This window comes from Rhododendron vialii, chromosome 5a, assembly GCF_030253575.1.
Source record: "Rhododendron vialii isolate Sample 1 chromosome 5a, ASM3025357v1".
Taxonomy (NCBI): domain Eukaryota; kingdom Viridiplantae; phylum Streptophyta; class Magnoliopsida; order Ericales; family Ericaceae; genus Rhododendron; species Rhododendron vialii.
Genome location: NC_080561.1, coordinates 7,313,313 through 7,333,598, shown reverse-complemented (window position 1 = coordinate 7,333,598; position 20,286 = coordinate 7,313,313). Strand labels below are relative to the sequence as shown.

The following is a 20,286-nucleotide window of genomic DNA, read 5'->3' as shown; positions in this document are numbered from 1 at the left end:
GCAAAATGTCCGCTGCTTCACCTCCCATAGAGCAATGCTGGCTTGATGAGCAGGGACGAGGAAGCGGGAGGACGAAAACCCTAATCTCTTTCTTGTCCTTCTACTTGAGAGACAAAGAGATGCACTTTTTTGGTGTGTGTGAGAAACCCAACGGTTACAGAAAAATGGTCAAAATCGCCTGTTGGCAATGCAGAATGAAGAGCGGTAAAAAAAAAAAAAAAAAACTGACCAACGCAAGGCATTAGCGAAGCAAAATTCTCATACGAGGGCACGTTGGACCCACCAGTAGACATTACGAAGCAAAATTCTCATCGAAATCTCAATCGTACCAAAAACAACACCAATTATAGCCAAAACTTCATTAAACCTGTAATAGATTTCACTAAGAAGCTTTCCAGAGGAATGCAACGGAAAACTCATAACAAGTATGTTTTAGTTGCCTCAGTGTACTTGAGGCCTGCAGTGTTATTATTGTGACCGCAACCAAAACGAGATCAATTATTCACCCTTTTTTCCCCTAGTACAAGATACGGAGAACTTCAGTACATGGATTTTAGAAACCTTATTTACTTCATCCTTGTTCGAACTTCGTATAAGTATGTGAGGACCACCACGGCTGCAGCAACGGCAACACCAACAGCGCTTTGTGCCAATACGGCACTATCCTTCACCACTGGCTTGGAACCAGAGGAACCAGGTACGAACCCTAATTCTGAGAGTTTCTTGTGTGATACTGCATAATCTTTAAAGAATGCATCCTCATCCTGCCATGTGCCAAATACCAAACATGAACCAAGGGAAAATGAACATGTAATACAGGGTGGAAAGATAATGGTAAAGGGCGCAAGTGAAGTAAAAGATGAAACTAGATGGGAAATTTAAAAATTTTAGCCAGCACCCAAGCACGCTCTATTCACCTAACAGATTGTATTGTGCAATTATGACGACATCCAAATAGCTCAGGAAAGTGGCATACATTTTTTTTTTTTTTTTGGGAATATCCTGGCATCATCACTAGCATAACTGCATAAGGAGGCCCTTGACAAAGTGAAACGGAGAGAAAAATGATAACCGTAGGCAACCCGAATTTGGGGTCCAGGACACCATGCTTAGTTTAGTTTAGTTTGGTTATGTTTATTTTGGTTTGGTATCTAAACGACTCAGCCAGAAATTATACCCTATTTTAGGTTGTGAAATAACAACGATGCTGCCAAGAACAAGATACCAGACTTGTCATGGAAGGAAAACGTGGTTGCTAGTTGCTGATCAGGTTTTGGTAGCTGTAGACTGGATTGGTGGATCCTGTCATATTAAATTCAAGTTTCAGGCTAGGAAAGAAACAAAAAGTGCATAAAAACAATCCTAGGATACATTTGGGGCAGCCCATGTTATTTATCAAGATCTTTCTGTAGTCCCTTCCAGACGAACAGAAAGTCAGTCCAGCTGCAACAATCCCAACCCCAACCAATTAATTTACATCAAAGAGAAGCCTAACTTCCAATCCAATAGCTTGTCTTTCCATAATATAACCTTCCTTTCTAGACAAGTATCTTTCCTCAAATAAAATTTAAGTTCCAATTAGGTAAAGCAAAAAAGAAAATGCTACTAGAGCTTAGTCTCGTTCATCAATCGTCAAATCAGGGATGTATCCTAACCTGCCTAAGTGATGGTCTTTAAATTTGGATGCCAAACTGGTGCATCCAAAAAGAGAAAAAGAAAAATAAGTTCACAGCAAACCAGTACATTGCAGGAATTTTGGTGGGGTCTAGACTCTAGAGGTTGGATATTGACATCTCTTCATCTTTTATGAACCAATTTCAGATTCAAGTGACCCGTAAAATCCCAATGAGCCAAGGCTATGTATCAAAGTAAACTGGAACTAAACCAGTACATGCCCCTTCATGCGACATCCAAATAAGGAGGCCCTTGATAAACAGAATAGAGAAAAAAGATTCATGTAGCTGATCGTAATTGATTGGAGCATAAGCTAGGTTTGGTTTGGTATCCAAATGACGTGGCCTGAATGAGTACCCTATTTTAGGTATCCAAGATGCTCCATGTAGGAACCAGACACCAGAATTGGCATGGAAGGCAATGTGGTTGCTTGTAACTGGTTAGGTTTGCATAGCTTTAGATCGGGTCATATCATGTTAGAAAGAACGCATAAGCGGTCCTTAGATCTTTCCATTGTCCCTTTCAAGCGATGGGAAAGTTAGCCCAGATGAACAGTCCCAAAACCAATAATATATATCAACCATAGACCAAACAGCCAGACCAATTAGTTATCCCCCCACGTATAAAAAAAAATTTCAAAAAGTATCTTACCACGTATAACAATCAAATTCCAACTTGGTAAGCAGCAAAGAAGATGGTAACACAATTTTGTTCGTGAATCGTCAAATCAGGGATTATTCAAACCAGAATGACTGAGAGTCACAAAATTTGGCTGCCGAAACTGGTCCATCCAAAAAGGCGAAAAAGTTAAATAAGGTCACTGCAAACCAGCACAGAGCTTGTGTTTTGGTGGGGTCTATATAGTGGATATTGACATCTCTTGGTCCTAGATGAACCATGTTCAGATTCAAGCGACCTGTAAAATCCCTGACCAGAGGCTAAGTATCACAGTACACGCTGACCTAAACCAGTATGTGCCACTCAATATGTCTCTAGTTTCATGAGTGAAATCAACATCATGAAAAATATAAACGTGTATTAATAGATGGAAAAATTAGATAGCATCACAGATGATTATAGATGACATTGCATTATTGGTCCATTGCTTCAAATAATCTAACATTACCTTCGCATACAGCTCGACATAACGGCGGAACTCGAGACCATCCAATAATGCATTGTCTGTTGGGAGTTTCAATAGCCCCTCTGATTCTCCTTTCAGCAACTCCCTGTTTTAAATACTCTATTGTAAAATGGACTACAGGAACACAGAACCTTCTTTCCCGAAATAAGACAAAAAAAAACATCAGAATTGGGAAACAACATCCATAAGTCTTACACAAAATACGAATTATCGAACTTCAAAGGCTCCTTAGTCCAGGGGCCATCAAAACCTGATCTCTCTGGATGCGCCCTTCCCTTAATCAAAACAGCAACCAGAAGAAATGAAAACAAACTACATGGATAAGCAATTATGTTGCTTCTGAGAGCAGAAAGCGCAGTGAGTTTGCTCATGAAAACCAGTCCTGTATTTCCAGAATAGCAACAAACAATACCATGTATTTCTTTCATGTGATAGGGAACAAAGGAATTCAAATGTCAAGAGATGGTTTTGCTATATTTCTACAAGCCAAGAAAAGATTACCAAAGTGTGTCCCCCTGACAGTGCCACAATATCTTTGTCAGATAAACCCATCCGATAGAATATGTCCCTTAGATGTGTCACCCCTACATCAACATTCACAAGTGATTATGCAAGAATCAACTTCTTTAGAGAGCAACTTGAAAATTCATAAACATGAAGCAGCAACTGTGTAGGTAACCACATAATGATGCATGAACACAACTTTCCAAATGCTTTACATGGTTTCAAATAAAAGGACAACAACAAAAAATGAGGTAGGTGCGGCTATGGAGTCGTGTAAGGAAGCGATTGCCTAAGAAAGCACGTTTTACTTGGCATAGTATAATGATACGATTACTGCACATGAAAAGGCCCAGCCGAAGCCCTATTTGTATAACAAGATCAGATTTATATTAATGCATACACCAATGTCTATCTTGGGCAACATGACTTTTCCTCTAATTCCTTTTCCTTAATTGGTTTTTTCATGGACCACGTCGCTATTACTTACCGAGAGAGAGAGAGAGAGAGAGAGAGAGAGAGACTGAATGAAAGAGGAATAGTCGCTCGTAGATGTGAATTGAGAAAGCAAGTCCGCATTTTTTTGAATTAGGAATCCATTGTAATTGACCTTACAAGAAATCTAAATCCCCCCATCTCCACAGGGAAATGCTCAAGCATATGCATATTTTGAGTAGAAATTGAAAGATTCAATGACAAAACGAAGAAAAACCAAGCTTGACAGTTTAATAGTCCAAAAGTGTTCCTGAAAAATAGACTAAACAATCTGACACTAGCTTAGTAGCATTTGAAGACCTTTAGTAGCATTTGGTAGTCGCCCTTCCTTGGGAGAAATCTTTGAATCCTACAATAAAGCAAAACAAGTTCACCCATGAATTATCAAATCTCAAGCTAGTTCCAATACAAATTACATGTTAACATACCTTTCTTCCAGGAACAAAGTCAACGGTTGGACCCCCAGTGACCTCGACCGCAACAACACCAGCAAGCTAAAGGGAAAAAAGATTACGTCGTCAGTAAGTCACTCTTCACCGAAAAGTATAGCTCACAAAGAGTACACAAAAGGGTCCGTACAACTACCAATGCCATTAATCATTTCTTTTTCTTGGATGATAAGCTATTGATAAACCATATGCTAAAGCTTCAATAGTCTTGGAACAATAGTGCTTTCATCCAAGCAATAAAGGTGGAAGAGAAACTTTAAAGCCATAAAGCGGCATGGATTGACATTTTAAACATGAATAACTTAAAGAGCATTTTTACTGGAGATTTAGTGTTTCGACATTTGTTACATTATCAAGTAAAATCGATTCTCTTGCGGCCGACTGTTTTAGAGTATTTATGTTCTTTTCTAATAATAGAATTCCTAGAAAGTAATTCTTTTGCTCACGAACATGCTCATCCCTGTTTCCAATCCATTTCTTGTCGATTTTTCTAAAGAGTTTTCTAGCTTTTCTCTGACATAAGGATTTTTGCAATTTCTATTTTTCAAGAATACGTGTATGGGAGCACTCAACAGACAATACATGTTAACAACATAGTTTCATGAGCTGTCCTACAGACTCTTACTGTACAATAAGCTTCTTAACAACCAAAAAAAAGGGGAGAGAGAGAGAGAGAGAGAGAGAGAGAGAGAGAGAGTCAACAAATCAAAACTTGATGGTAGAAGGGACTGTTTTACATTTACGATAACATCAATTGTTAGAAGGAAATATATTCATGCATCAAAAGCTATATTAACCGCGATCAATGTATGAAGAAAGGCATCCTCCGGTTTTGTTAACCACTCAACTCCACAAGGTAACAACATATCTAAGACGCAGGCACACAAAATCATTCAATCTCCAATCATCACCTGGTAAAGGTCCGCATATGTAATCTTTGGATGTTTAGACTTTATTTCTTCTGCCATCATAAAGAAAAAATTAGTTAACTTTATTCATGATGGAGAATTAAAAAGGATACAAAGGAAAAATAAGGCAAACTTGTGAATTCTGGAGATGCAGTGTTGCATTGCTCTTTGTGAGTAGTTCATGACAAACTTCATAAAATAACGCAAAATCAACAAATATGAATGTCTCGGCTACCCTATAGGAGATATCTCTCCAAAAGAATTCATTTATCTAACCAATCAAATCTCTTTACACTTTAATGATGCATGAGTCTTCAACAATATCTATATGACTAACATCCGAGTCTCACATTCTCCCACCGCACTTCCCAAATAAAAATGAAAAGTAGAATAAAAAAGTCAATAGATGAATAGCACAGAAGAAAAATGAGAAACCTAGATTTTTGCAAATAGCACATTTAAGACCAAGTGTGATGAAATCTAGGGTCAGTTTGTTCTCAGTACAACATTTCCATAGATAACATGCTGTTGCAGGATTTAGCGGGGGTATAATAAGTGGATTTTATTTTAACTTGACTCACAGGATCCATGTTAAGGTTGTAGTATGGGACAAGTTATGTCCATAGCTCTCATATGTGATCAATACTAAGCCGAGGATATTCTTAGCTTAAATTGACGAGACTTACCATATGTAATTTTAAAGGTAATGTGTACAATTTCCTTCAACTATTTTTCTTAAGCGATGCTTATGAACCCCACTCTCCTCTTACTTAAATCATACAACAGCCATAGAACTACACTACCACAGAGGTATATAGGAACTAAAGCTACTTTTCTCCTAAATTATATATGCATTCTATAGCTTCAAATTTCTCATATTCGCAGCACCAAAACTCTCAAGGGTAACCAAAACAAACCAAGTCTTCAATCCTGTGGTGAAGACAAGATTATTTATGAGGTGTCCGTGACCGTGGAAGTCAACACAGACCTCGGACTTGGTCCGAGGTTGTCAACATGCCCGGGCCACTAATATGGTCAGCAAGCCGGGGATCGTTGACCTTGGACTCGGTTAACGTCCAAGGCTGTCCAAATACCCATGATGTCTAAAGTGCACGGCCGAGGAGCACACCCGTTCAGCGAAAGGTCTGCCTTCATCTCAATTGACAAAATACCGAGAGCAATGTGCACTTATGTCTCCAGAATGAGTGACCACTGTCCTGTCAGCAGAAAAAAGAGTGGGGACAGGCAAGTAGCCGCATGGGCAGGTCTATAGTTGTTAAGTGCGAGAGGTGCACCAAGGTGCAAAGTTTTGTTGGGGTCTAGGCACAGGCTTATTGAAGTGAGGCGCACTTAGGCAAGAAAAGAAGCCATGTCCACTATTTCTAAATAACTTCTTATGTATACTGTATGTTTATTTATGCAAAACCAAGAACTTATCTGAGGTCAGCTTCTCTCACCCCAATCATCTTTTTACTTGTCAAAAAAAATGCAAAAACCAAGAACTAATTAATGTATTACTCCCAGTCGACAGAACATGTGTGTATATATAAGTCAATCGAAGAAGAGAGAGAGTCAATTTCGCCGAAGAGGACGAATACCTTGCACTCTGGGACTTTGGGTCAATCTCGCAGCCTCACAGGTAAGAGAGATTCGATTGCCCTAGGTAGGTCTTCAATGGAGTTCTCAGACACTTCCATCTGAGATACTGCTCTTCAAAGAGACAAGTTCCTCTTGTGCTCTGCGCCTAGGCTAGAGGTGCACACCTCCTCGAAGTCGCCTCGCCTCAACATGGGTAAGGCGCACTAGGTGAGCATCGACGCGCCTTGGAGCGCCTTTGACAACTATGGGCGTATCAGAGCCGTATGCAGAGATTTCGTAGAAAGGATTCTAATGATGGCACCTAACCATGGTTAAAGGAATGGAAAACCGGGGTACGTGGTCAAACTACACCTATAAATATCAGAAGGATGCACACAATTGAGGTCTCTGAAATCACATACTTAGAGCCATTAAATTCACAGACTAGCCTTCCTAGTCCACAATTTGCCCTAGAGCGGAAAGTGACTTGACTGTCAGAAGACATGTCCAGGTGTCAACACCCATCGGAGTGCTGCTAACGACCTTTTGCTTTTTAGAGTCAACTGGTCAACAAGAAGGTTTTCATCTTATAATCAAGAGCTCAAAGGGCAATTCCCATCACAAATAGGGAGTACTAAACCCAACCTCCACAGGTCCCAAGCAATTTGGCTCCACTATACATGAATTGTTCCCTCCATTAAGCTCTGGCGAGGAACATCCACGAAACCTAAGTTTTTTCAAACTACCACCTCTAAAGTCATTTTTGGTTATTCCTCCTCTTAGTACTACCATCTACCATAACCATTAAAGAAGGAAGATCCAAAATATTGGCAAAGAAAGAATAATTGTCATTAGCCATTGTAACAAACCTACTAATCGAAGTTATGCACTTAAGCTACCAGATATCAATCACAACACATGGAGTCCTCCTCCATATCAAATAACACACTCAAGTAGCAAATATTTTAGGTTTTATATCCTCAAAGGACAACAAAATCCATAATAGTGAAATGTATCATGTCAAAATATAAGTTTCCCAATAACAAACACAAAATCCATACAATCTAATAAAGCAGAATTACCACAGAAGTCAATTGCGATCTTCAACCCATTGTTTGAGCCATGAGAATACTCTTCCTCCATCCTAATCGAGCCGTTAGGGCCTCCAGTCTTTGTGTTCACATCATAAGTCCCAGCATCGTGCCACCTACACACCATAGAATAAAAAGTAGAACATCATCTCATAGTTTCTCGACAACCACACGAATCTTTATATAGTTAGAGCATCTCCGGCCTTTACCCTTTTTTCCACTTCAACTCAGAATTTGAGTAAAAACACGTTAAAACCAACTCCACTCCTTGACTTGAACTTATATCAAAGTGAGTTTTACTCAAAATCAAGTGAGATTCAAATCCTCACTCAAATTTTTTAAGGCTATTATGTGCCTCTCAAAGCTTTTACTCAAATTTATGCTTAGACTTGGATTTGTCTATTGGAATACTTCATAGCAAATGAAGCTTTTTTTCCAAAAAAATCGACTCAAATTAAGTACAAGTAAAGGCCGGATATGCCTTGTATGCTCAGTCACATAAGCCTTCATCAGGCACTTCTCTTCCGGTCTCAATCATCGCGCTTGCGAATTTTAGTATTCGGATATTTCTAAACCGCACTTTCACGCTTGCTCTCGCGCTTCTGCTCATGCACTCACATTATGTGACTTAGGTTATACCTACAGACAGATAGATAGATATGTAGAGAGAGAGAGAGAGAGAGAGAGAGAGAGAGAGAGAGTACGCCAAGCGAAGCATGATGGGGGCGCAGTGCTTGTAGGAGATGAGAGCGCGGAGATCGCGACGAGCCTTGTCGATTTGCTTCAGGTACTCGGTGTCGACGACTGGCATCGCCATCGGAGAAGAAAAACGGTTTTGAGTTTTGACTGGATTGAGGGAGAGCCTCAGAAAATGGGAAGCGATTGGCTCTTAAACCGATAAAACCAAGAGCGAGTTATTGAAGGCGGACGTTGGTCTGGGAGAGGCCGACGAGGAACCAAGCTCCCGTACGGTTCGTCTATCTTCCGGTTTGGTCCAATTTTTTTTCCATTGTTATTATGGGCCCATTTTAAGACGACCAGAGTCCTTCATATATTGTTTTGTTATTATTACTCCTCTTCCGGAGGCGAAAACTATGAGTTTTCCACCGCTATAATTTTGGGCTCTATGGTGCGTTAATTGTTGATTTGAACCGTTCATTTTGTAGGATCCGTATAGTAGTATTCTCGTTCAAAAAATTATCTTCACCGAATCTCGACTGGTGTATTATTTTTAAATTTTGATTTATAAAATGGATGGTCATGGACAATTTATCTTGACGGGATTGGACCGTTTATTTTATAAACTAAAATTCACTTTTTGATTGATCTATCTATATTCAATCACGCTGATTTTTTGGTGAATATAATACACCATGAGCCTTATAAAATAAACAGTTCAGATTATAAGTTTATAACAATAAGCGCATAGTGACGTCCACAATGGACAGCGATGTAAAACCCACCGTTTTCACCGCCGACAGAAAGAATTTAACCTCTACAGATTATCCTTGTATAGATGCCTTGTGGAGAAGTATGTCCATTCAAAAAATTAATTCCGACATTTTTACTTTATTTGGAACACGTGGAAGGAAAACGAAAGAAGAGAAAGTTTAAAATTTCTCCTCCTTTGATTTGAGGAAAAAAAAAAGAGAGAAAAATGATAAATTAGGGTTCTAAGAATACATTTTCCCCTTTATTTTTTCTCATTTTCCTTCTTAATTATTTTCTCTTATCTTCCCTCACTTTTCATAAGTTCCAAACAGAGCATAAAATTATTTTAACCATTCATATTTTGCAGTAGGCAAAATAATGGTGCATGTTCGGAAAATTATAACTATCGATATCCAATCAAATTATTTTGTGCAAAGGCGTGCTTTGCTATAACTTCCCTATTAACGGTTTGTGATCACCGCTATAAATTTAGTAGAGCCGATTGTAACTCAAAACTAGACCAGTCTTGGGATAAGCTTGATGAAAGGTAGCTTGACCGATACGTCGATCAGGTCAATGTCGCTTCCACACGGTCTTGTTTAACCAGCGACGACAGAAACTATTACGCGTCGGAAGATATTGGAGGGATAAAGAGCATCTCAATTGATCTTACGTTCAATCTTTGTTGCTTGAAACGACGAAGTGAACTAAACCCAGAACCTAAAATAAGTAAATTAGAACTTCTAAACCATGGCGAATTGATCATGAGCAACTGCAAATGTACTCCGCAAATTTCTGGGGTGATCTGGCAAGAATACGAAATTACAGGGCAAGAATACAAAGTTACAGGGCAACGTTTATACTTTTGAAGCTATTATTAATGTACACAAACAACAAGCACACAACATGAAACAATCATCATAATAGCTCTCTCTCTCTCTCTCTCTCTCTCTCTCTCTCTCTCTCTCTCTCTCTCTCTCTGCATATGTCTATCCCAATCGCCAAGCGACACTCCAGAAAAACGAAAACAATGCATAGGGTTAAGAAGAAGTCCTCCATTGCAGTTCAATTTGGATCCGTCCGTTCTTTGAATCTATGAGATGGTACTTCTCGTTGATCCTTTTGTTGTTAACAACATCTGACAGATTGATATCCACATAGCCCAAACTTTCCTGGTCCGGGAGAGAGAATGTATATGAGTTAATCAGTCAAACCAATGCAGGAAAATACTACATAATAACTTGATATGGACTCGTAAAATTTTCCATGCGGATATAATGGGGTATCCTTTTAAGGTGGAGGACACTGTCATTGCACCAGTTCTTGGAAACAACCATGCCTACCAACCACCAAAGAAACACAAAGCGTAGTTTAACCTTCAGGTCATCCGTCATCCATCGAGTACATCATTGGGAAAACCAGATCAGATTTCCTTTCTTCACAACTTCACAAAATTCTAGAGCATGGACCTTTCAATTTGTGGACATGAATATTATGTTAGGAAAAAACATGTCAACCTACGTGTCAATCTGCCCAGTACGTATCATGGTAGAGTATATCCGCGAAAATAGTTCCACAAGATGTGTGACATAACCAAAAGGCGTAATGCAGAAAAGAAAAGGTTAGAACTTTGCTCAGCAAGTGAAGTCAATTCCTGAAATAAAGAAAATCGACTTCTTCTGGAATAGTTCCTAAACACCAGTAATGTGCAGAGTCATTCAGTTTGTTCCCTACACAACAACGCAAAGCTTGTTATCCCAGAAATTTGCCCCCCTCTAATAAAATAGATCTTTCCGTACTTCACCCAAATTTCATGATAATTTCAAGCAATGAAGCAAGATGAGGTGTCAAAATGTGCTCCACGAATTCTCACATAGCTATCACTTCCAAGAGCACTTGCATACTCTCACTTTCGTTTCTCTACAGCTAAAGATTTGTTTGTACAAGTATATTGCAAGTACAGTAGATGGAGGAAAAGAATGCAATCTGTACCTTGGGATGTAATAAGCCAATCTTTGAAGAAACACTTTGTACTTCCGCATGAAGCTTATCATTAGTGGGAGGCTCATCAAGCATGAAATGAAATTCTTCCTCCCATCTTGGATCTCTATTCTTCTTTACATACTGTTCAAATGAAAGATGAGAAGTGAGAATCTTGTGAGGGCCACATTAACGGCATCTAACGTTACCCAATCCCTTATCAACATAACTAGTCCATCATTTCGATGGAACTCAAGGCATGCAGATTAAATCCCTTATCAACATAACTAGTCCCTTATTTCAAGTTAAATCACTCAACATAAGAGCAAATCACCCAAGGCATGCAATTCAAAGATTGTTCAATCTGCAACTCTTGTATACTAAATTGGATGTAATTACAGCGTTCAAAAAAAAAAAGGATGTAATTGAAAAAGGAGGCAACAAAAGTTTCACAAGTTGTCCAGAAAGAAGAATTGAATAAACTATTCTACCAGTGTAATTGTAGAGTTCATTTTCTTTTCTTTCTTCCTTTTTTTTGTTTTTTCTTAATATAATACTTTTGAGTTATTTTATTATCAATAGAAAGATTGATTGCCTTGTAATTTTTGAAAAGATGAGGGGTATTATGTGACTTGGGACTTTCAAACAGGAAAGAAAACACAAAATTGGACAGAATCTAGTTATCCAAGATACCTTAGTTTTTTTCTCTTCTCCTCTAAAAAGGATGCGTACATACGGATTGGTGTGATGCTTTCCTTCGACATCTTGTGCTTCATGAACTATAACCACAAGCATGCCTCCACTAGCAGGTGTCCCTTCTGGAGCCTTTTCAACAGTACCTGACTCATCGAACTCTTTTGGAATATCCTCTTCCTTGAAAGGTTTGTATGTCAATTCCACGACCAGCTTTCCACGTGACTTTTCATTTTGGACATCATTGGGATCCATATTCTTCAAGAGATCAAGAGTCACAACTTTTGGCTCATCTGGGGGAAGTTCTTTCAAAGGGACAACATTCATACCCATTTTGTCATGCTTGCCAACCTAGAATGAGGGATAAACAGCTTGAGAGAGCATCAAAAGGGGAAAAAAATAAACTTTTCTTCATACTTTTTACTAAAACACGCACAAAAAAATAAAATAAAAAACCTCAAAAAGTTTGTGCAATTTCTGACTCAAATTCTATGTACATACCTGCTCCCAATCAAAAACTTGAAGTTCTAAAGCTTGGGTTTCTGGATCTTTAACAACCAGATTAAATTCCTCGTTCCATTCAGGGTTCAGATTCCTCTGCTTCACCTTAGTTTTCTTTGATGCAAGCTTATCCTCGGTGAGCTTTACTTTTACATAAGGGTCTGATGCACCCAGCAGATCTTTCTTTCTAAGATTCATAGCCTTCAGAACCTTCACATGGAGAATTCCTACAGGCCTCTTCATGGCTCTGCAAATTCAAAGCGATTATCACGTTGAAAAACATTATGTCTGACATCCACATCGATGAGTAAAAATATGAATGTTTGAAAAGGAACTCACTTTGTTGGATCCATGATTGGTACTTCAAGGGTTCTTGGCCACAGATACATGCTGGCAACCTGGTCTTTGATAAGCTCCTGCAGACATAAAGCTGTTTAGGATTTTTTTAAACTCTGAAGAATTGAATGCAGATAAACTCAGAGTAGAAAAGGACAACGTTTCCCTCTGAAGGCAATAAAAGGAGTATTACAATCTCCCCTTAATTCTCAGAGCAGGTAAAAAAATGTCACCATCGGTAGGCTGCTGGGCATGTGGGATAAAAAGAATCTCCATTTTTAGCATCAAAATAACAAATTTCTAAACCAACCTGTGCATTTTTCACCAGTACATAACTGATTAACTGCTTCCAAGGGATTTTTAAACCCATCTTGCAAAGCAGACCATCACAACTCTGACTATCAAATGTTTTTGCTTTTCAGAAAGTGACATTTGCAATCAAGCATTAAATATCAGATAGCCTTGTCTAGTTCACGTGGAAAGAAAGATGTCATAGAAAGAAAAATGTCATATTCCCTTCATATAAAAAAGGAAACAGAAAAGGAAAGAGTAGACTATCAAAGTAATGAAAACAATCTCATAGGGAATTGTGGGTTTGAAGTTATGAGATTGGAAGAGAAAGAGAGAGAATTGGGAGAAATACTCATTCTTTATACCAGAAGGCAGAAAATAAAGAAATACACAAGAACGTAAGCACTCTCACGCAGCAAGAAAAACTTTACTGAAGACTTCACATAATGCTGTGTAGAAATGAAACCAAACTGACATATGTTATTATATTCATATCTGGGAACAAATATGTTCCTAAACACCACACCACTTCCTAGAAGACATTAAGGGCTCAGCTGAACTCAAGAAAGCACTATATAGTACATACCACCTCCTTAAATCCAGAAGAATACAATTTGTGATGTGCATGAGAGAGATGGCGGGGGAGAATACAAATAGAATCAAATTGATTGTTAGTAATTGTACCTGAACGAACCTGTACAGACCAGGAATTGACATAAGATCAGCCCCAAAAAGCTTGAGTCCAAAGTCCACGTGTGGCTGGAAGGCAAAGACATGTAATGTAAACCAAGCCATACAAAGATAATTTTGATGTCTAAGAAGTCAAAAGTGAAAACATGTAGTGGCTGAACCCCTTAACCTTAAGACTCCAGTGATCCAGTGACTGAGTAGATTTCTAATCCAATTTTAATTTTTTATGGATCCGAGACTAAATTGAAAGTTCTTCGGCATTCACATTGCATGTGAGGGAAAATGGAAAAACTGAATGATCAGTATACATCAAGCTAAAGCACTTAAGTTTTGGAAATTGAATGTTCCGTTTACTTTCTTGGCTATGATTAGAATGTCAGAGCCTCATTACTGTGGAAAAGCAACTCCTCAACATGCTTACACTCCTCAAGCACTAAAGTCACCATTAAAACAAAACTAGTGACAAGCCTTACAGGAGCACAAACCTTTTCCATGAGAGAGACTTGAATTTTGGCAAAACAAGGAAAGCTTGGAACCAATGGCTTTAGGGTTATACGTGGCGCAGCAAATATTTGCAAATCCACCACCTGAAATTCGCCAAAAAAAGATGCATTCACTACCCAGAAATGCCAATGAATATAGCTGTATGTGCATTTCAGCGTGCAATGGAGGCTGAACTATTTTCCTTAAAGCATTAGAAAAACACCTGAATGCTTGCTTTCAAGCCAAATGCTTTGAGAACAAGGACAACATTCGGATTTCCTGCCCATTTCAAAGATGGTTCCATAATCAACTCCTTCTCATCAGTGACGTAGACTTTCATACCTAACAAGAATTAGATTCAGAGAAATATTAGTGCCACAGTTATCCATGCATATGATCTACAAATCACATTCTAAATAACCACCAAAGTAATTAACTAAACAGATGTTGTCATATAGGACCTCATCCTTTTCGAGAACAACTGAAGGATGTGGATAAGCTACCAAAAAAATAGAAAAGAAATGAGGATAGATTAGAAGCTGAGAAAAAACACCACTATGGTGCTTTCTATGATACACATTTAACTGTTAAGGATCAAGGTCAATGTGGAATGGAAACCTCTCAGAGCTTAGATCTAAGTTTCCCTGGAGGTAAACATCTGCTAATTTTGTGGACGACACAATGATGCTGATAGATGATAGAGCAGGTGCAACTTTAGATGGACTCATTTAACGGTGTCTGGTGCTGTTATGTCTCTGTGATATTCATTTAATTCTCTTGCCCAAGGACACCAGGACACAGAAACATTTACTATTTCTAAAATTCCATACGGCATGTGTTATTTATTTAGGGTAATATGGTGTTTACAAGCTGAAATGGAGTTTTTTATGCATACAATGAGAGTCACTGGACAGTTGAGTGGTAAACTCTAGTCTACTTCAACGTACTTGTTGGACGTATGACCAGCAAGACATGTTGGCACATATCTCATTGAGTCATATCCTAACACAAGATGTCAAGAAACAATTGTACACAGCTACTAAACAAATTTAGGAGAGTCCATGTACCATAAAGCATGTGCGTAAAAAGACCAACTTTTAAAGGCTAAAGCCTGCTAAACCATTATCTGACCTCATCAATCAACCCCGCCATAAATAAGAAACTAATCTATGACTGTGTCCGTTTATGGGTTCTGAAAACCCCATTTCGTTTTCCCCCCTCTTCTTTATTGATCTGACGGCATGAAATAACCTTGTTTTCCTGTAATTTGGTCAACAAGAAGAGATAATGTGCACAGATAGTGGGTGCACATACGGTGTGTGGGACTCACTTTAGGGTCCTACAAAAATAATGGAAGCCGTTCATTAAATTTAAAATAATCTTTCAAGTGGCCTGGTAAAAATTAGCTCAATCGGATAACTATAAGTACTTGATCCAATTTTTCATTCAGTTTCCAGGATCTTGAATCTGGAAGAATTTTTTCGGAAAGTTAGACAATTGGATCAACCACTTCCATTTATCCAATTGAGCTAATTTTTTACGGGGCAAATTAAACAATTATTTTAAAATTGATGTCGACTTGGATTATATGAGTAAGATTCCGAAGTGGCCCCAGTCCATGCACCATCTGTGCAGCCACAATCTGTACCCAATTTTTTTTGAGAGAGAGTTTGAGTCTTTTGACTGCACATTGGTATGTTATTTTGGGGAACCAAGATTGCGTTTCCAGGGGAATAAATCAAACAACTCTATAAGTTCCTTTAGTTGAGTGTGAAGCATAGGCTGAAGAGAACCGTGCTAAAATGTTGAAGAAGTGTACAACCACCCCATCATATATAGTTCAAAAACCCATAATTGCCCGTTCCAGACATAGTCATGAGCTACAAAAATACAAGTCGTACACCTGAGACACACTCACATCAATTTTTTGACAAACATAGCTTCTATAATATTGCAAAACCAAAACTCCCTACTGAGATTTTGAAAGAGAGGCACAAAGACAGCCTTCTCGTCGATTTTCTGAGCGAATTGGGTACTCCCAGCAAGGGGACCATTGGAGACTCATTTACTATTTTCCCATAACGAGTAAAATGTTTCCACACTAATCTGCGAACTCATTTTGTTTGAGGTTCCCATCATCTAAGATAGATAGTAGCCCTTTGGTATACTCCTCCTTATACATGAGCATCTTGTGGCTTTGCCAAGTTGCCAACAGGGAATTCTTCTGTTCTATGTATTTTCAACTAGTCACTTTGTTGTACCGTTTATTTTTAACATATGGATGGTTTCAAACTATTGGGGTTTTCAGATCCAGTATTTCTGAAGAAAATGAAATCACTTCTCATAACATCTTCTGTACTAAAGCAAACCCAAAGGCGAATGGTATCAGGCTATCAGCACATGCAAATGCTATGGAAAGTGGTCTACTTATTTTACGCAAACAATAATATCTAAGAGTCTAAGACCAAATTCTAAATGTAGAGTTTATTAATCTCTAGAACAATCATTGAGCATTAATATACAAAAACAAAACGAACAACAAACAAGGTGCATCTATCTCGCCAACCTTGGAAAGTAGGGGGAAGACATCCCAGAGTTAATTTCTGAAATTCAGCTGATTCAATCTTATACTTTGGAATTTGCTCAGCAATGATGGGTTTTGCAATATTCTCGGCAGTCTTGCAAATGGCCTGTGGGAAAAAAAGCAACAAAAAAGTATAATCAGAATTGTTAAACAAAGCTATTGTCATAGCTACAAGTCAAACATCATTAGACCCAGAAAAGTACCTTGTCCAGAACAGGCCACATATATTCAATAAACTTGTTTAGCCAATCAATCTTCACAAAAAAAGAAAAACAAATAAAAAACTGTCAAGACCCAATGCAAGCAACGACTTCAAATAACAACAGTCTAGTAGGTATGTTAACAACGTACACGATCATAATCTGGATTTTTCACCCAAAGGGGTATCTCAGGAAGTAGCCTCTGCAAAGTAACCGAGTCTTGTTCAATCAATGGGCGAATCGCAGGGTCCTGACCAAACAAATAGTCAAACCCAATAAATATTCAACCAAAGGTGATTAAAAACAAACAAGTCAAAGTTGAACATGCTTTAAAATAAGCTGACACTCATCTCCAAGTCCAACAACCGGATACATAACATAAATCTGAAACTTACACTGCTATGTCAAATATCCAACCCCCCCACACCCCCCCCCCCCCCCCCCCCCCCAAAAAAAAAAAAAATTTTAAAAATTTAAAAATTTCCAAAATCCATCTAAAAAGGTGCCTTATATTGCATATGATCAACTCTATCTAAAAAGGTGCCTTATATTACATATGATCAACTCTATAGTAGAACATAAATCTGATATCCGCTTTACACAGTCAAAGTAAAACAACAATACTGATCAGAGGTGAACAAAAGGGGGTGCCCGGCAGCCTGGCACAACTCCAAATACTCCCAACAATTATACTACTTTTAGAGATTTTTCTAGAAAAGTCCTAACGGAATAGCCCCTGCATGTCCATTGGATTAAAAAAATCAAGAAAATTCCTATATACGTGTGAAAAAAAAAATCCTAAAATTTCAACTTATGGACCTTTTTTTTTTTTGGTCGCACGAAGAATATTAAACCGCAGCTATATATGTACCCCCGGTTTTCCCTCCCCAAAAAATAGCAAGTAGCAATATATACTTATACAATCTGTTTTGTCGTCCGTGCTAAAATACATGTGGTTCGGGCCCCAGTTAAGTACAAATCTACATCCAACACTGATAACGATATACATTCGGAAATGCAAAACAAAGAAATCTACCCATATACGAACTAAAAACACAATTTTCAATATCAATGTACCCCCACAACAATTTTATGAACTAAATACACAATTTTCTCTCCCCCAACCTAGCAAGTAACAATATATAGATATACCACACCCTTAAAAAAAAAAAATAATCTTGCCTCTATCTATTTTTTACATCCATGTGAAAAAAACAAGTGGTTCGGGCCCAGCTAGGTACAAATCTGTGTCCGACACGGATAAAGATATACATTCAGAAATGCAAAGTAAAGCAATCTACCGGTACATGAACTAAAAATACACAGAGGAGGGTAATGAAATAGACCTTCACATCGTTGGGCTGGAAGTAGATGAAGCAGAAATACCCAATGGTGAGACCAGCAGAAACCCCAACTCCAAATCCGGTGAACCCAAGTAAAGTACTGAAGAAACCCATCTGCAAGTCTAGAACTACTACTCTTCAGTCTTCACTACCCAATTCACGGAAAACAAAATCAACCCAAGAACAGGATGCTTCCAACTAAAGCAAATCTGCCAAAAGCCCAAAAAAAAAAACACTCCAAGTTCTTCTCGAGTAAATGGAAAATTACCCAGCTGTCCTTGTGGTGGAAGATCTGTATTGGCTTGATCGACCTGTCCTCCGTTGTCTTTTGGTTGAAGGGTAACACACGGAGGTCTATGGTGGCGGTGTCGTATCGGGAGAATAGTAGAGAAGGCGAAGCAATATTAATCTGATTTTTCAAATAAAGGATGAACTACACTTTACCCCTTCAATTAGTGTTTTCCCAAATTTGGCTCCAGATAAGTGATGTTTCCATACTTCTCCTGCAAGGACATTTTACTCTCTTTTTAGGCCAATCATTAACTGCCGTCTATTTGATTCGCTATCTTGGCAATTTTATGCGGAGCTCATGCACTTCCAGTGGGAAGAGGGGTGCTGCTGCACTACATTGTGTAGTGCAGTCGATCCGGCCGTCAATCTCTGCTCGAACGGCTACAGCTTGAATATAATTTGAGGTCCTACAATCTTAGTTGTCCATTATTTAGATTAAAATCCAAGTCATCTATTGCTTAGATAGACAACCAAATCCATTGCAATATACGGTGTAATGTAGGGGGTGTTGTAGGTGCACTACAGCACCCCCGAGTCCCTTCCAATATCATGTTATAGAAGTTTTCACATGTCGCATATAGAAGTTTTCACATGTCGCATTATGACATCAGTGAATACAAACAATGAGTAGTGAAACCAAGTGATATCTTATTTGGTAACAAACTTATCCCACGAATACTTTCTTCCATATTCATTGTCTCAATCTCTATTTTAGAAAATATTGAAATTTAACCTTCATCCTAAAAGCCTCTCACCACCCCTATAAAACTCCCTAACCCAACCCCTTGTTTCTAAAGACACAATAAATTTCATAATGTAACTCATTCCTTGCAATCATAACCCAAAAGAATATATACGAAAACACTGATAGTAACCAAATCAATGTAACTAAAAAATCAATATTCATTGTTTGTACCCCCGCCGTATAGACACATATAAAAAGAGAGAGCTTAGTTTCCAAAGTCGTTCTCTACGTATTTTCACTAGTAAATACCCAAGTAAGAATTCAGGTATTTACCAACCAATAGTCATTACAACATGAAAAATTTGTGCTTCAAACCTCAATTATCTTATGAAAACAAAGGTCATTATTACCATTAAGACACTCTTTCCCTTTCTCTACATCAGGTTAAGATGCTAAATTATAATCCTCTATTTTTATACTTATTCTTGGAAATTATATTGTCTAAATTTCTCATTTTAGTGATCTATGTTATAGCCTCTCTTTCCTCCCTTTTCCTCTATCTTTGTGTGTGTGGCTGTGGAGTTGTAAGAATTGGTTGAGTTGGAAGTTATGAGTTAGAAGAACATAGAGCGTTAAGGTAGAAAATAGCAACTAAAAGAAGAAAAACAACAATAGAGATGGTGATTCGATACAGAGGGTACTAAAGAGGATGGCAATTCAAGATTGTTACGCGGGGTAATTTTGTTTACAAAAATTGGACGGAAGTCGCTCACTTGTGTTGATCGCAAAGTATTCTTTAGTTAGAAGGATTATCGCTAGAAACAAAATTATTCACACGTTAAAGTGAGAGGACTCAAATATTTCAAGGTTGTAAGCATAATTAACCCTGGACTTATTAGTGCGTTCTCTTTTTATTTTTTCCTCTCTTTTGATCACAA

The 20,286-nt window shown here is 38.2% G+C and overlaps 2 protein-coding genes across 5 annotated transcripts; both read right to left on the bottom strand.

Annotated features, from left to right (window-relative positions):
• Window positions 1-344: 344 nt before the first annotated feature.
• LOC131326293 (L-ascorbate peroxidase 3) lies at window positions 345-8,860 on the bottom strand. Its single transcript, XM_058359031.1, has 9 exons — window positions 8,545-8,860; window positions 7,832-7,956; window positions 5,175-5,224; window positions 4,243-4,308; window positions 4,115-4,163; window positions 3,320-3,402; window positions 3,014-3,093; window positions 2,801-2,903; window positions 345-764 (listed from the first exon to the last, which is right to left on the bottom strand). The coding sequence occupies exons 1-9, from the start codon at window positions 8,655-8,657 to the stop codon at window positions 567-569; spliced, it is 867 nt and encodes a 288-aa protein (XP_058215014.1). The 5' UTR covers window positions 8,658-8,860; the 3' UTR covers window positions 345-566.
• A 1,169-nt stretch (window positions 8,861-10,029) lies between these two features.
• Window positions 10,030-18,772, bottom strand: LOC131326725 (synaptotagmin-1-like). 4 transcript variants are annotated; one of them, XR_009200089.1, is made up of 13 exons: window positions 18,376-18,772; window positions 17,181-17,279; window positions 17,033-17,083; window positions 16,812-16,935; window positions 14,469-14,587; window positions 14,248-14,349; window positions 13,757-13,831; window positions 12,785-12,861; window positions 12,446-12,692; window positions 11,945-12,295; window positions 11,264-11,395; window positions 10,253-10,443; window positions 10,030-10,218 (listed from the first exon to the last, which is right to left on the bottom strand). XR_009200089.1 is itself a non-coding variant. In XM_058359584.1 (12 exons), exons 1-12 carry the CDS (start codon window positions 18,484-18,486, stop codon window positions 10,312-10,314), a joined length of 1,620 nt encoding a protein of 539 aa, XP_058215567.1. In that variant the 5' UTR covers window positions 18,487-18,772; the 3' UTR covers window positions 10,030-10,311. The 4 variants fall into 4 exon arrangements, 1 of the variants encoding a protein (XP_058215567.1); XR_009200088.1 differs by having other exon boundaries at window positions 10,030-10,212; XR_009200090.1 differs by having other exon boundaries at window positions 10,030-10,208.
• Window positions 18,773-20,286: the final 1,514 nt, after the last annotated feature.

Bases quoted from the DNA above. Each gene is read 5' to 3' on its own strand.
- LOC131326293 (XM_058359031.1), bottom strand. From the start codon at position 8,657: ATGGCGATGCCAGTCGTCGACACCGAGTACCTGAAGCAAATCGACAAG. The intron at 5,225-7,831 runs GTAATTCTGCTT...TTATGATGGCAG, and splicing joins GATCGCAATTGACTTCTGTG to AAGAAATAAAGTCTAAACAT. The intron at 765-2,800 runs GTAATGTTAGAT...GGCACATGGCAG, and splicing joins ATGTCGAGCTGTATGCGAAG to GATGAGGATGCATTCTTTAA.
- LOC131326725 (XM_058359584.1), bottom strand. From the start codon at position 18,486: ATGGGTTTCTTCAGTACTTTACTTGGGTTCACCGGATTTGGAGTTGGG. The intron at 17,280-18,375 runs GTCTATTTCATT...TTGTTTGGTCAG, and splicing joins TCCAGCCCAACGATGTGAAG to GACCCTGCGATTCGCCCATT. The intron at 13,832-14,247 runs GTTTGTGCTCCT...TTTGCCTTCCAG, and splicing joins AAGTCTCTCTCATGGAAAAG to CCACACGTGGACTTTGGACT.